Raw genomic sequence first — 17,566 nt, 5'->3', positions numbered from 1 at the left:
TTGGGCTATATTAGTATTGGGCTATTTTTAGGTTTTTAATGATGTGTATATTATATATATTGTATTTTAAATTGTTGTAAGCCATCAGAAGCCGGCATTGCCATGAGTGGCAGATTAGAAGTAAAATAAATAAATAAAAATTTAACGGATTACCAGTTTAGTTCTCCAACTGCTTTTACCCTTCCAGCTTCACACAATAATGAAAACTAAATGTAAACAAGATTACTATATTTCCAGTTCCCTTCCCCGCAGCGTCACCACCTAGAGAAGAAGAGGAGGCAGGGCCCATTATGAGCCAGCCTCATTCTGAGGGCTGCCACCTCTTTTGCTCCTCCTCTCCTAGATGACTTCCCAATCTGGGCCCACCCTCCCCTTCCTTTCCTGTCCACAGGAATTCACAAACACAAGGAGCACAAGTATTAAGAGGCAGATTCAAGGAGGACTGAGGAGGGGGGGGAAACAGGTGGCGATTTAAGGCGAGAGTAGGTATGCAGGCTTCCCATGGTGTCATTCCAGATTTTCCCCAGGAGTAATATAACACACCATGGATGATGCTGGTGTTTTTATTTTTTGACAGCAGGGAACAAAGGTGACAAGTGGAAAGCCTAGCAACCCTATATAATATATTGCATGCCCCCTCAAAAGTCAATAACATTTGCTCCAATTCTCTAATCCAGAAAACTAACCTTTAACTCAAGGTTTTAAAAGCCGTCATATTACATAGGGGGAGACGAAATTTAAAGAGAACTACTATTTTAAAAAATCCAATGTTTTTGTTCACCTTGGGACCTTTAAAGGTTAATCTTTGTGACAATAGTTGGTTTACAATACAGTATTATGGAGAAAATGCTGGTCAAAAGAACCTGTAGAAGGCAATCTGTGACAGAACAGCCGAGGAGATCATCAGTATCCTAGCATATGGGCATTTTAGAGCATTATGTTGTCAAGACTGTCTGCTGATGCAGGTGGCAGATGAAGACGCACCAGGGAACTTGTCAAAACAAAACTGCAGTGACAAGCCACAGAACATGTCTACTCTTTAAGAACAAAGTATAATCAGATGGTTGTAATCTGAAAGCTAATCACAAAATCTTGAGAGACTGGGCATATGGATTGCAAGGCCCCTTCAGTTTATTTGCAATTTTAAGATTTGTAAGGCACCTCCTTACAAAGGCACTGGCAAACCACCCTGTATTGAGTCTGCCATGAAAACGCTAGAGGGCGTCACCCCAAGGGTCAGACATGTCTTGGTGCTTGCACAGGAGATACCTGTACCTTTAAGGCACCTCCATCCAAGAGGATCAGTGCGGATGACATCACCTAATGGAAGACTAAAAGTGAATTCTTGCCCCCACCCCCAACAGGGGAAACAGAGGAAGGGGGCAGAACAAATTTTAAAAAACTCAAACTTGAGTTGGACAGGCTGAAGCAACTTCCAGAACGACAATCATTTCACTATGCTGTAATAAAACGGAATTCTTAGACACCTTGAAGATTCACAAAAGGATTAGGTAATCATGCAAACTGACCAGTAGTTTTGAAGTCATAGCATCCTGCAGGATTGCATGGAGAAAAAAAAAAGTTGTGCAACATGATTCTTTTATCAACTCTGTTCCGTTATATGTAGGAATGAGAATCCATCAGGAGTCAAGGTGCTTTGTCCTGTCCCTCTGCATATTCTAACAACTGAACCACAAAGTAACTAACATGGTTGATTCTAGTAAGAGAACAGACATGATTTGCTAAGATTTGTTATGTTTCAGAAGCTTCTAGTCCTTCTTTAAAGCATCTTCTGCATTGAAAAGTAAGACTTTAAAAGCTGCATAAGAACATACGTGAAGGTATTAAAGCAAAGTGCTGGTTTCGGCCATTGCCCTTTAAAAGATATTTGGTACTATAGTTGTTTCCCGTACACATTCTGAACCACCATCTTTTAATCGTGTTTAATTGATTTTGAAAATGCAAATCTGCAGTGGGAAAATGTAATTACTCCACAGGAAAACAAATTCCAATTAAGATTAGAAATCTGAATCAGAAAAAAAATGAAATGTGTCCTTCAGTTATTTCTTTGACTTATGGTGGAAACTTTACAGACTGAATCTTGACATTAGCATGTTGTACAACTGGAAGTCCAGGTGCTTACTCAACATTACAATGAAATCCCTATGCAAAGGCTGTGTCCAAAGCCTATCTGTTTAATTAGAGTAAATCTCATTAACCTGATCATCTTTACAAAGGACAGAAATGGCCAACTACAACAGATATTGATGGCATAAGACAATTTAATTCAGTTTAATTAGGGGTAAACTAACTATAATCTACTAATTACTATCCGTAGTTTCTCACAGCATGCTCCAATTTGCCTTTAAGAAGTACCCCTCTTTTGCTTGGACCAAAGTTCTACAATCCTACAATTATAGATATAATTATAGCAGGCTCAGAGAATAAAACCCTGGCAATTAACTTAAGTGAATAATTAGAATGGAAGTAAGGAATGATGGAAACAGGATAGAGAAGGGGGCATATTGGCCTCTCTAATTATGTAAGAAGCCATTTAGGTGATCCAAAATGCAGTTATAGGTTTACAAACAAGCTCTCTTTATAGTATTTTATATTTAAAATACCTAAGTACAATCACTATCTAATTAGTTTAGTTAGACTGGGATATTAACTCTTAAAGACAAAAGTTCCAAAATTATCGTTGAACAGACATTGTGCTTTCACTATCAACATTTTGTTTTGGTATCCATCTGACCCAAACTTATTTTCCGCTTTTTACTGGAACACACTATTTTAACTGCAATCTATTGCTACTTTTCCAAAGTGCCATTTATTGCTATTTGTCTTTTTATGCAGTATAGTAACGAAACACAGAGAAACTGGATGGGCTAATGATAATCTTTTCCAAATGTTTTAAACAAAACACATCCACACTTTGATTAATACCTGAATCTGATAAGCTATACTCAACAGGTCAAATTCACGTTAATTTCTTTAAGTTGGAAAAGGGTCTTACGGAGAAGAGACTGCCAAGATTCAGAACTACGACTTAAAGATGTGCCCTAGTTCAACTACCTATATCAACTGTTCTGTCATAAAGATTATTTCCTTAAAGTAGACACATGATCAATATCATACAAATGTACGAACATACGAACTTTATGATACCTATTCATAAAGTTCCGTAAGGCTCTCATTAATTGTACCACATAAAATTGTGACCATACCTCTAACAATGTGCCTGCCCTCTGACTGGCCCTCGGGGGGGAAAGCCCTCCCATTGAGGGACAATCAGAAGCCTGACATGCTCTGTCCCAGCTTTCTGATTGCCCCTCAGTGGAAGGGTCCTCCCCTACTGAGGGCCAACCACAGGCTGTGCACAAAGGCTGGCCCCATTTTCCAACAAGGCCCAGCAGCTGTCACCGACCTCCTCACCACTGCCAAGCTCAGGAAGGGCTTGACATCTCCTCTATAGAGGCCCTGCCAATCTTGCCTGCCTCCTCCCTGTCACTGAGGGCAGACCATTCACATCCCCCTGCTGCAGCCTCATCACTCTCCCTCGCCTCCCACAGGAAGAAGAGGAAGCCCAGGCCCCCCGCCTGCTTTTAAAGTGGACTTCTCCACTACCATGTCTAGATTTCCTGATATAAGCAACACTTCGGGCCACAAAAGTAGATGCCCAATACAGAAAAGAACACCAAACTACTTAGTGACAGTGGGAATACCCTGTGCGAGACCGAAATGAAATTTGAAAGTCTGTTATGACATTACCTTAATAAAGTCCCAGGTACACTACCTATGAGAAGAAATGTATTTGTTTTCAGAAAAAAATTCTGAGAGCAAACTGTAATATATTAAATAAATAGGGTTTCACTTACCTGTAACTGTTGTTCATTTATGCCTTGTGTGCAGACACACATTTCCTCCCTCCATCCCCGCTGTGAACCTATTGTCTTGGGGTCTTGGCTGGTGCTTTCGGCAGCAGTTCAGAACCGAGAGTTAAAGGGGCACTCCACCCATATCACATGTGCGTTTCAGCAGGAGCCTGCATGCATGCGCACTGTGTTGGGGCGGTAGTGCCCCCTATAGGGCTTTAGCTAGAAAAGACTTCCGTGGCTGACCTGCGCTTGTGCAGTCCCAATGTGGGGCTGCACAACAAGATGGAAAATCAACTTACTTTCCTATCAAACCTAAATTTCTTATTGATTTAAATAACTATTTGGAACTTAGCGTATACATTTTAATATCTGGCATAATTTTAAATTTAAGTATAAATACCTTTGTTTCCTATATGAAAAATTGCAAGTATATCTACACTTACAGAGGAATTGCAAACTGTTGTATGCTATGCTACCATAAGATGTATAGGTTTTTGTCATCGGGCAAACAGATTTTGAAGCAAACAAAGAAAAGTGTATTATTTTGAATGTAAACTCTCTCAGAGTCACAACAGGTTGGAGTACCATCATATTTAAATATTCATCCAAACTTGGTAACACTGAATACACCAAATTCTTTAATCTATAAATAAATATCTCAATATATTAATTGATGCCAAAAATATTAACATTTAAACAAAAAAAATCTTTAAATTCTGTATGTGTTTATACTATGGGAGTATCAGTGCCCTTCCAGATTTCTCATTTTTTTCCAAATGGAAATAACTGAGGATGTGCATCTCGAACAAGTGGAATGTTTTGAAAGAAAATGTTGTTCTCACTTGAACTGAGACAATATGTCATAGAAGGGTTCCTCCCAGTGCTTCCCAATTCTGCCCCAAAATTTAAAAATCCCTAGGGGAAATTGGAGGGGCACTCTCAAACACACACAAACACAATATTTTCTTTTCTTCTGGTCTTCACATTTTAAGATGTGTACTTCTTTTTAAAGAAAATTTGGCAGCTGATTTTCAGAAACATTTGCATATTAAATGCATGGCTTCCAACAATTCCTAAATTATGAAGCTAGAACTGTTCTGAGGGACTGTTAAGATTTATGAATATCTGCAATGAACACTGAGAATACTTTTGGAGAGAAAGAATGAACTGATGAGATATTTTCTCTATTTAATTATTATCCATGTTCTTCATGTAACAGATATGACTGCTCAAGCAAAAACACACTGCATATTTTCATACCACATGACACTACCTTAAGTTACTGGATATATCAACCAAGGATCAACAGAATAACTTACCTCAAAAGACACAACCCAGGACCACCCATGAAAGCTACCCAAAAAGACACTCAACAAAACAAATATATGATCTTCCTCTTACAGATCACATGTCGACAGCCTAAAAGTTCTTAAGCTACTAACCTGGTTTTCTTCTTGTACAACTCGATACTGCTCCTTCCAAATAGTTATCTTGGATGCTTCATCTTTCCTCAAGGCTCTTTCCTTCTTCAGCTCAGGACTCCAGAATGTCTTGATACTATTCATGGAGGAACTAAGTTTGCTTTCTTTCACCTCTACATCCTTGCGCAGATGATCATTTTCCCGCAACACTTCCTTGAGCTGTGTCTGCAGGTCCATTATAGTATTGTCCCGAGCTTGTCGCAGTGAATGAGGCACTGTAGATGCCATGCTCACAGGAGGAAGGTGATGCTCTCCGAATGCAATAGTATCACTGGCAACCCCACTGCTGGCAATGTTGGGACTGCTACCCATAGCCGTCATCCTTACACCATAAGGCAGACGCCCCCCTGATCGGCCAAGAGTCATGGTACTTTTAGGCGTGTCTGCACCCACATTCTCATGGTCACTTAGGTACATGGGGCCTGAAGTGGCATAAGCAGCATTTAAGGACTGGATATTTTCCATAGAAAGTGTTTTGCCACTGCCACCCCCGGTACTACTTCCAGAGCTGCCTCCCGTACTGTTGGTTCGACGATGGCCCAGCCGCGGCGATCGTGGCAGTCTTGGTGAACGTCCAGGACTCTGGTTACTTGGCTCCATTTTTCCAACTGATCGAGCGCTTCCATACATGATTGATTTTGTGATATAGGGTTATTAAGGAAGAAAGAGCTCCTGTGAGGCTTCTTCACTATGGTTGCTAGTCAGCTTAAGGCCAATCAATATTTATGGTATGTCAACCATTTGTTTCTGAGGTTAAAGCTTCATGGTGTCAGTCATCATAATCTGTAGCAAAAATACAGACATTAGATCAGCATTGTTCAACAGACCACATTTCCTGTCATTCCCTTCCCCTGTCATTACCATTTTACCCCGCAGCAAGCTGGGTACTCATTTTACCGACCTCGGAAGGATGGAAGGCTGAGTCAACCTTGAGCCGGCTGCTGGGATTGAACTCCCAGCCTCATGGTCAGAGCTTCAGACAGCATGTCAGCTGCCTAATCACCCTGTACCTCAAGAGGCTCTTGTCCTGTCAGTCTATGTCCATTTAAACTATACCTTCTTACTTTAAAGCTTTCTGCTTCACTCCTTGTCATCATTATCTATGCACTCAATAAAACCTACCCCAAAACAGAGAAGGCAAAGATCAAATTCAGGTCCAAATAACATAGAAGTAGTAGAACATGCTTTCCAAACATTCATGTACAAAATGCTGCTCTGATGTAATTTTAAAGAAGGTTCTTCAGCTTTCACTGCTGCTTTTAATCTGCTAAACTGACAATTGAGACATGGGTTTTTTTTTGGGGGGGGGGTATTGCTTGAGAAAGTATAAACAGTTTCAAGCAGTTTCTGAAACAGACTCCAAAGTGACAAAATCTTGATAGATAACCCTTTGATAAAACAAAATTCCCTTCCTATAAACCCAGAAAAATACACTGAAAAAAAAAGCAGTCTACAGATTCAGACATTAGAATCTAACCACATACTACAACCTCTGAAGTGGACCCTTTAGTATGCTAGCCTTTCCCAGCAGTCAGAACAAGTAACTGTTAAGACATCACTGACACTATATTACTCCACTCACCCATGTGCCCACTGACCTTCTTTGTGTAACTAGCATTATATATTCAAACTGTCAACTTTTCCACAATAGGAGGGGGGGATAGTCGACTGCTAATTTTTATTCATGTAGACCAGGGGTAGTCAACCTGTGGTCCTCCAGATGTTCATGGACTACAATTCCCATGAGCCCCTGCCAGCATTTGCTGGCAGGGGCTCATGGGAGCTGTAGTCCATGAACATCTGGAGGACCACAGGTTGACTACCCCTGATGTAGACATCCGTTTGGCACAGGTTGACTACCCCTGATGTAGACATCCCCTTGACACAGATTTTTTTTAAAAGGTTTATGTGGTTTACTATGTAAGATGCAGGTAAAAAATTTCTGTAAGTAGCATAACCATATATACATATTCATCCAACCACTACATGTCAGTTTACTTTTGACAGATTCTCGGGCTCAAAGTTTAGCAAAAACGCTAAAGAAAATAAAGCTAGGAAGCATATAACAGTAAATTTACCACTCACCTACTTGCCTAGAACAAGAAGCAGAACAGTAAATTATGTTAGGATAGACCCTTCCACCCCACCTTATCGCGCACATGATGTAGTTCTTCTGCTGAATGGAAGCAGGCAGATTGGCTGCTTGAGAGATTGCCTAGAACTCTTGGGTAAATCACTCTATGCTCTTCCTGAGTAGAGCAAAGTGACAAATGACTAGCCAGCTGCCCTTCTACCCATTTTCTTTCCTCTGAATCACTGCTACTATTTCTGGTTAGAGAGTAGTAGTGCACTGCTAAAGATCCTGAACACATCATGAGCACTTGTCACTCCTGGCTTTAAGGGAATACTGCCTTTTTAAAGCACCAGAGAGAGAAATAGCATGCTGAAAAATTAATTTAGGCTGCAAATTTATGACCATTCAATGGGAAGTAAATCCCACTGATCACAGTATGGCTTGCTTCTGAGTCAAAGGAAAACAATATATTTGGAAGAAACAAGGTATTTGGAAGAAAGTCTGCTCTACAATCTACATTAAAATGAAATCTACAATATACATAAATATTTTTGTCATGCTCTCACAATTGCTAAAAGTATACTCACAATAATGTCAACAAGCCAAATTGAAGGTTGCTTTTTATCTAAAAGAATGATTTGTGGGTCAAATATGTGACTTCTAAGATTAAACACCAGTGACATAGTAACACAATAAAGGTTGGGAATCCTAGTAAGACCTGAGAATATATTTTCCTAGGGTTGGAAATGCCTGCCAGGGCAAGGGGAAAACTAGGAATAAAAAAATCTATGCACAGGCTGTGCCCAGCCCTTGCATTGGATCGAGGTGTAGTGACTCTTGCCTAGGGATGCCAGTCTTCAGGTGGGATCTGGGGATCCCCTGGAATTAAAACCCATCTCCAGACTACAGAGATCAGTTTCCCTGGAAAAAAATGGCTTTGGAAATTAGACTCTGTGGCACTGGACACCACAGAGATTTATGTATTCTCCAGGCTCCATCCCCAACTCCCCCAAGAGTTTCTCAACCGGGATCTAGCAACCTTACACCTCCACGCACCACCAGAGGCCAGAGGGAATTGACAACCTAAAGGAAGGGGTAAGCATTCCTAGATCTAGGCTGGGAAACTCCTGAGATCTGGAGACAGAACCTGGGTGAACAAGGACCTTAGTGAGGTTCAGTACCATAGAATCCATCCTTCAAAATCTGCCCCATGTCCCTCTGCCTCCCCCCCTCCCAGTGGGTGGGAGTTAGGACAAGGTAGGCCCCTCTACCACCAACCCCTCCTGAGCCTTGGAGCTGCCCAACGGTCTGCCTGGACTCACTCTTCTCCCAGTCAAACGGCCCAAAATTGAGGACTCAGCAATGAATGGGAGCTAGGTTGAGGTCTTACACATTATGAAGCCCTCATGTTCACTGAGGAACAGTACAAGGACTTCGTATCAAATATGCAATTACAATTTTGCATCTCCCAGATTCACACCAGTTCCCTATTGCAAGCGACCATGGCATGCAGAGAGAAGCCACTGTAGACATTTTCATCCCTGTTTTCATATCACTGAACTCTGCAATACTTATACTACTTATGTGGCTATGAGGTTTCAGGGGATATTCTGAGGATATTAAAAAAGTGGGGTGGGGGTACACTACAAGTGCTTTCCCCTGCATCTGGAAAAACCCAGTATATGCCTGGAAGGCGCATAATTCCCATCAGAAATGTGATGCAAAGTCCACATGTTGCTCCCCAAAAAACACAAGGACTTTGCAATTTGTAGCTGAACCCTAAGATAGACCATTTGCCTGTCTTCCATCTTTCCACCCTCCTTTTCCAGTATGAATCCAGATACCTCTCAACTACCTCCAACAAGCTGCAATGTCCAAATAAGAGTGCCTTCATCTGTTGAAAATTATTTCTTTTCCAATAACAGATATTCTTAGCCAGGACAACACTGCAGTTAAGAATGCAGTTACTGGGAAAGAAACCAACCTGAATTTGGATGCCTATGACTTAGTATCGTTTGACTGAAGAAGAGCGATCATAACAATTAACTAGGTACAGGACTGACCAGCTCCGCTGAGGTTTCCAATAAGGATCATAGTACCTGTCGCATCATATTCAGGGAAAGGAAGCAATGCATTTAAGTAGGACAAAGACAGCAAACCTACTAACAATTACAAATGCAAGTCTTAGCTTCTCCACGTCTTATCTAAATTATCAGTAGAGATTAAAGTGACTATGGAAAGGGCAGAATTTTCAATCTGACAGCATTTTAGGGAAGGGTAAAGTGGTTGGTTGCCTGTGGGCAGCAGAAGCAGCCTGGGTGACAGATATTGAGGCTGGCAGGATGCGTGGGCATCCATTCTGGCACATTAAAGGATCATAGATGTCAAGCAGTAGCACATGGAGTGCAAAGTACAGGGGCTTTGATGCTACCTAGGGATGCTGTGCCAGTTAAGGTCAGTAATGGCGCTCATTAAAAAAATTTAGCTGGAAATACATTGGATGGTGGCACATGGGGATTGGAAAGTCAAGGGATTTTAAAAGTGGTCAAAGTCTGATTTTTCACTGAAGACATAGGAGTACATCATCTGGAAACTGATGAAGGGTTTGGCCCTTCAGCTACATGTGTTTGATGTCTCCATGCTTGAGGATTTAGACAAAAAGTTGTTTATGGAGACTGAACATCATATTCATAGAATCAATATTAGGGTTGTGGATGTGGCGCACGCTAAAATCAGAATATTCAGTGACAGGGGAGATGAGAATGGAGCTGAGGGAATTATCAACCATGGCATACATAATTAAAAGCATTGACATAAATTATGCTTGTGATACTATAAAGTTAGGACCTCCCACGGATGTAAGCAGGTCATTAAATGAATTAATAAGTAAAAGCATACTAAATCTACATTAGTAACTGAGATTACACATACAAATGGGACATACAAATGGAAATGTTCTCAATTTGTTCTTAGTTAATCTAACATATGCTTGCCCAGGAATTTCACATCCTTCATGAATATGACTGGCAGGTCCCTTACAAGAGATCCCACCTAAAGGCACCAGGACACCATGCAGGTGCAAGACCTCCTTCTCCAATATTATACTACCAAGCACACAGTTTTCTAGATGTTGCAACTTTTGTGGGAACAATGGTGGAGAAACAAGGGTAAGGCAGGAGGTTCTGGAGATACACAGTCTCTTACTAAGTCAAGACACTTTTAAAGAGCAACTTGACTTTCCAAGCAAAAGAGGACCTGGCAACCTTCTTCACGAAATTTATTTTTAAATCAACTACAAAAATGAAAATGAGTCATACTCCGACATGGGTACCAGAAAAAGCAGCAGGTGTCATACCATCTGGTGTACTCAAATGTCATTTTAAAATGCTCAAATGTATAATCTACATAAGAGAATGTAAGGTTATTTCAGCACATAACCCTTTTCAGGAATATATACTTCATTGCCAGAAAAACTGGGGAAATAGTTCAAGCCCTCCACAAACATATGCGTAACATCTCAAAGGGATAAATCCAGGAGCCTGCCTAAATGAACGGATAAAACAAGTGAGAGAAACAAATCTTAACCCTGGTCATCCCCACAACAACATGTGTAGATTTCAAATGAATACTCCAGGACAAGGAACAAAGAACGAAGGAAAAAGCAGAATCAAATGTCTTTTCAATCCAATGATAAAGGCATGCACATGGTTTTTTAATCAAAATTAAACATCTGAAACTTTTATGAGGGCAAAGGCATGCCCGTTATCTAACTAAGTGTACAAGTGAGATATAAAACGGGCAAATGCATCTCCTTGATGCATGTACCAACACTGCCAGAACGCCTACATCTTGGTTCACACCACTGTACTACCCTTGTCAGCAGAACAAGACTTAACAAAGTTACAATTTTCTAAGCCAGTTGACTTCAGTGGATTATAACTCTGTTTAGGATACTGACTGCTTCCAGATCTGACGGGATCTCTTAAAACCTTTCATGTTTTATAAACATATACAAATTAGACAGAGTAAGAATTAGCTAATGGGTTACAACAACTAAATACTTCTCTACTGCTTATGTGCTAGCATCTTCCACAGGGTATGCCAAACTTATTTTTGAATATTCTACCCCAACCCGCCTTCTGCTCATGGTTTTTCCCCTGCCATTTTGGTCAGAATATCCTTAATATTAGTACTGTGCCATAAGGTCATTATAAGGTTAACTCTATAGTTGTCCATTCTAGAATGACTCTCATGCCTCCTTACAAAGTATGCTTCAGTAACAGCCAGATGAAAGGAACATGGGTACTAACTTAATATTTATTTAAATCTTTTTAGTTCTGCCATATCTTAGACCAGGAAACAATGCAGCAACCAAATTGCAAGGACATAAATGATCAAATGAAACCAAGTAACCAAATTAAAACATATTGAAGTATACAATCAACAAATGCACAGGCAAAAAAGAAATCCACTCCCCATCAAATTCTTTCTGGAATAAGCGTCTGTCTTACAGGCCTTCATAAACATAGCAAGTAAAGACCCTGTCCTCACCCTCTCTAGCAGGTAGCTCCAAAGGACTGGACATTATGAAAACGGCCTGTGGTCTTTTATAATAGGCTTGATGATGGATAGTCTAACTCAGGGGTAGTCAAACTGCAGCCCTCCAGATGTCCATGGACTACAATTCTCATGAGCGTTCGCTGGCAGGGGCTCATGGGAATTGTAGTCCATGGACATCTGGAGGGCCGCAGTTTGACTACCCCTGGTCTAACTAGTACGCCGGGGGGGGGGGGTAGGGTGTCTTGCTCAATATCCATGAGTGTCCTAGACTGTGAAGGATTTGCTTTAAAAGCGGTAGGTAGCACTTTGAATAGGGCATGAAAACAAACTGGCATGGATGAATGTCATTCAATACCCATGACTGTCCTGGACTGTGAAAGGTTTGCTTTAAAGGCAGTAAAGCAGCACTTTGAATAGAGCTTGAAAAAAAATTAATGGACAGGGCGATTGACACAGCACTGGAGTAGTGTGCTCTGAGGCTGCTCACTTCACGGAGTAGCTTTACTACTGCATTTGGTACCAGTTATAACTTCTGAAACATCTTCAAAGGGAGCCCCAGGTAATGCAGGTAATGCAGGCCAATACTCTTCAAAGGATTTTTAATCAGAATTGTAGTAGGGGGAGGAAGGGCAGCAAGATAGGGATCTGCCTGCGGAGGGGGGCACCCTTTTGGCATAGGTTTCTTCTCTCATGGTTTGTCTTAGAAGGAGGAAGAATGCTGAATAGGCCGGTGCCGCTTATGAAGATTCTCTGGAACAGCTGGGATCCATTGAGAATTCATTGCCTGCTTGGCTATTCAATGTCTTGGGCTGGTCAGTTATAACCTCTTTGTATATGATTGTTATCATGTTACTTTGTACAAAACAGATACAACAGCTTGTTCACTTTGTTTTCTTTTATTGTAGTAACAGCCACTGAGGAAGGATTTATGAAATTTTAGCCAGTACCTGATGGAAGTTCTGACAATTAAAGGTACTCGCATTCACTCATCTTTTAAAGATTTACGTTCCTGGCTGCCTACACGGGTTCCTTGTGACTTTGACTTGGGCTGTCCTATAACAGTGTGTTGGGAAGATATAAAATGGTCACCAAAAGGGTTTGGCCTCTCCAATGCTGGCCTTACTGTTGACAATTTAGACACAGGACTAACACCAAAGAACATCAACATTTTTCTTAACAAATCAGTAACAGGCCTGATCTTACATAAAAATGTATGCGGGCTAAGTGGACTGTGAGCCTGTTAACAAAGGATAACAGTTTAATAGTTTGGTTGATTTGTTTTAAAAAATCAACTCAATTTAGCACACCTTGAAACCAGCAGAAGCAGTAGTGTGGGACAAAAGTTAATGATGGATGACGCAGGGATGGCCAATCTGTGGCTCTCCAGAAGTCCATGCACTACAATTCCCATAAGGCCCTACCAACATACTGCAGGCAGGAGCTCATGGGGACTGTAGTCCATGGACATCTGGAGAGCCACAGTTTGGCCATCCCCTAGTCAAAAGGAAAAGGAAGAAAGTGGCAAGACAAAGCTGTGCTAATGGAGTGCGGGATGGCAAAGAACTTGAAAAGGGATAAGGAAGGTGGATGTAAGGTGTCAGGAAGCAATGCAACAAGCAGGAATATTAAATGTTGATGAACGTCATCATAACCATAAGCTCTATCTTAGGGACTGCTGTAGCACATAACAACACATTTTTTTGGATGACAGGAAACACTCTGTGCTCTTCCCCCCCCCCCCTTAATTACAGCAGATGTAGATCTCTACTTTGGTTTCCTTAGGACAAGATGGGAACACAACAATTACAAAAACTTTATTGCTCTAACTTAATACACCTAATTAATGCCAGAAAAATTGACACCATCTTTCCTTACTCCCTGAAACTATTTGTTTGTTCTCAGGATGTATGTGAAAGTGCTGGCTTAATTATACCACTGCCAGCTTAATCTTAAACAGAATCAACCAAGGCGTATCCAAACTCGAGTTGTCACTTGAATCTTCTTTCCAGAGGCATTGTAGCGTCTTACTCACTATTTTAAAAATGAATTGCTGTGGGTGGAGAAGTCAAGACACTGTTGTATAATGGATGAACATGCCCAAAAGCATAACCCTGAAAAGCAACAACTAAAGCATAACAAAAATAAGGAAGAAAGAGCCTATCGTTTTATGTTAGATAACAATACCGATTCCTAACAGACACAAGCCACATGAACAGCATAATCCTAATCCTACAAACATGCATACATTTAGGATAAGGCACATCAATGGCTACATCAGCTGGTCTGGACAGGAAGTTAAAATACAAGGTTATGTCAGTATCACTGGGCAGGTATGCTAGATGTTCTAGGATAGTTCAACTGAAAATCACTCTTAGAACAGCTAATGTCAAGTACACAAACACTGGTATCTTTTTCTAAGAAAAACAAGTACACCACCTTCTGCTTATTCTAAAAAGCATATCCTGCCATGGCTTATTCAACTTGCACCCACTAAAACTTGCTCCAAAGCTTTCTGCCATTTCTGAAACAGCCTCTAATTATTGGTACCATCCTACAATACTCTACATCAGGGGTAGTCAACCTGTGGTCCTCCAGATATTCATGGACTACAATTCCCATGAGCCTCTGCCAGCGCTTGCTGACAGGGGCTCATGGGAATTGTAGTCCATGGACATCTGGAGGACCACAGGTTGACTACCCCTGCTCTACATCATCCCACCTAAATGCCTCAAGTGTACAATGAGCAAGATCCCAAAGGCCAAATTTAAGGAATCAACAGAACTGTTTATGCACATAGCTGCAAGGTCTGCATTTGATCTCCAGCTAAAAAGTCAGCCAAGTCTCATTGCCATAACAAATCTGGAACTGGACTGGCTCCTGCAGTTCTGCACTAGTGGATTCACACTGAAATGACATCACATAGAATATTTGTCACCACTTTGATAAATAATATTAAGATGTCCAACCTCTCATGACTGACCTCTCTTGTGCTACGGAAAAAGCATACTGTAATAATAATACACAACTGCCACTGCATTTAACAACTAAAAATGTTTCAGAGTTTATCAAATACCTATTTTTCTTGAAGGTACTTTCCCTCTTTAAAAATAAAAATGTTGCTGCATATCGCTTCACAGTAAAAAAAACAAAAACAAAACAAGCCTCATACCATGAACAAGTAATTTTCTTAACTGGAGCAGGCCAGTACAGTGTAGCAAATATAACCTCATCAGCAATAATTCCTGTAGGTGATTGTTCTAGAGACAAAAACACCTTTATTCCATGAAATTATTTATCAGTAATTTCAATATCTCACTATCATACATCCCCAAGTCGGAAGGAAAGAACTGAAACAAGCCAACTGTTTAGAATATATTCACCTACAACAAACCTTTCCCGATAGGGGAGAACTAGCCATTTAACATACAGGGGAATATGCCCTTAGGCCACCACTTTAGAAGGCCACTGGTGGCCAGGAACAAACAGAGTCAAGTTCTAAAAACTCCACCGGAGCCCCAGGAGCTGGTCAGCTCTGGTGAACGGTATAATTGGCAATGGAGATTGGTATCTGCTCACCAAACATCTTTTCTGTTCCACTGCCAGTTTTCAGGAAGATGTAAAGAGTGAGTTAAAGCTCCTTTTTTGGTGAAGCTGAGCTCAGTGACCTCTACAGCAGTGGTCCTAAACCCCCGGTCCAGGGACTGGAACCGGTCCGTGAATCAGTCGGTACCAGGCCGCACTCCTCCTCGTCCTCCTCTCCGGCTGCTGCCTTGGGGGCTGCTCTGCCACTCTACCGCCAGCTCACCTTTGGTGTCCTCCAGCGGCCGCCATGGCTGGGGCTCTCCCTCGGCATGGCACTGTGCAGCTGCTGCTGGCAGTTCCCCCCAGCGGGCGGTGGGAAGTCAGGGGCACAGGTGGGAAAGCAAGTGGAGCAGGGGCTCAGGCAGTGGCGACGTCCATCGGAAAAAGACTACCCTCCCTCTGGGCCTCAGTAAAATTGTCAAGTGTTGACCGGTCCCCGGTGATAAAAAGGTTGGGGACCACTGCTCTACAGCCCTTTCAACTAACTTCCTCAGGAACACTAGGTCCTAGATGGGGTGGTAGTTGTCAGGCTTCTGTGGGTCCAGGGATGGTTTTTTGAGCAATGGGCATACCACTGCTTCTTTTAGTCCTTCCGGGAATTCTCCTTTTGAGAGAGAGAAGTTGACTATTTCCTGGAAAGGGGGGGAGGGGCAATTCTTATGTACATTGTTTTTAGAAGCCATGATGGGCATGGGTAGGCCTCGTTGTTGTTAGCATCCTGTCCACTTCAGGAGAATTGTCTAAAGTAATGAGAGTCATCTAAAGTAAAGTAGAGAGGCTTTTCAGGGCTCTCTCAGCCTCACCCACCTCACAGGGTGTCTGTTGTGGGGAGAGGAGTGGGAAGGCGACTGTAAGCCGCTTTGAGCCTCCTTCGGGTAGGGAAAAGCGGCATAAAAGAACCAACTCTTCTTCTTCTGTTCATTCTTCCAAATGTATTTTACTGAATCAGGGCATTAATCTATAACCAGGTACTGCCTACACTGCTGACAGACACTTCCCAAGTCCTCAGGCTGGAATGGATCCACCCAGTATACTCACCCAAGATAATATTTTATCTGGAGATGACAGGGAGGCCTCTTCTAAGAAAATCTCATCTCCACCAGCTACTTCCACAACATGAAACCGCACCCATCTGACATAATTACTAGAACCAGGTGAAGTTTCACCATCAAAGATTATGATAAAACAAAATTATGGAAGATATCTCACAATTTAAAATTCACAGTTACACAGATTACTAATCAAACACATTTATGCTAAGAGACAAGAAGAAGAGTTGGTTTTTGATACCCCACTTTTCACTGGCCAAAGCAATCTCAAAGCAGCTTACAATCACCTTTCCCTTTTTCTCCCCACAACAGACACCCTGTGAGGTAAGGTAAGGTTGAGAGTTCTGACAGGAGTGCTCGATCAGGACAGGACTATCATGGCTGTGATGAGCCCAAGCTCACCCAGCTGGCTGCATGTGGAAGAATCGGGAATCAAACCTGGTTCACCAGATTAGAAGCCATCATTCTTAACCACTACACTTATGCTGGCTCTCAAGAGGATATTTCAGCCTCTATGAGGTGCTTCTTGGCCTTCCAGGGCAACTGGCTTGACTATTGTCAAACAGGACAATGGACTGAATCACAGAATCAAACACAAAGCTGGAAGAGACCACAAAGGGCCATCCCAGTGTTCATTCAACCTCCTCCTAAAGATTTCCAGCTAAAGAGACTCCACCAAATTCTGAGGCAGCATATTCCATCTATGAGCAGCCCTCATAATCAGAAAACACTTCCCAATATTGAAGTGGAACCTCCTTTCCCGTCATTTGAACTCATTGCTCTAGAACTGCAGTAAATGTTAGGATGCTTTGGGCTGATCCTGCGTTGAGCAGGGGGTTGGACTAGATGGCCTGTATGGCCCCTTCCAACTCTATGATACTATGATTCTAAACAAATTGTCCCCCTCTTCAACATATCTACCCTTTGTAGTTAAACACAGCT

The 17,566-nt window shown here is 41.7% G+C and overlaps 1 protein-coding gene across 22 annotated transcripts in view; it reads right to left on the bottom strand.

The window, feature by feature from the left end:
* The window catches only part of ERC1 (ELKS/RAB6-interacting/CAST family member 1), a 216,196-nt gene that overhangs the window by 197,229 nt on the left and 1,401 nt on the right, over positions 1–17,566 (bottom strand). For all 22 annotated transcript variants that reach the window (XR_013231416.1, XM_077340007.1, XM_077340011.1 and 19 more), the window contains exon 2: positions 5,321–6,142. Coding sequence is in view for 21 of the 22 variants with exons in the window: in XM_077340007.1 (XP_077196122.1) it covers positions 5,321–5,989 (669 nt within the window). In the remaining variant the exon portion in view is untranslated. The remainder of the gene's footprint in view (positions 1–5,320; positions 6,143–17,566) is intronic.

Source organism: Paroedura picta, chromosome 5, assembly GCF_049243985.1.
Source record: "Paroedura picta isolate Pp20150507F chromosome 5, Ppicta_v3.0, whole genome shotgun sequence".
In the NCBI taxonomy this organism is placed as follows: Eukaryota; Metazoa; Chordata; class Lepidosauria; order Squamata; family Gekkonidae; genus Paroedura; species Paroedura picta.
The sequence above is the reverse complement of the archived record's forward strand: the minus strand, read 5'-3'. Positions and strand labels throughout refer to the sequence as shown.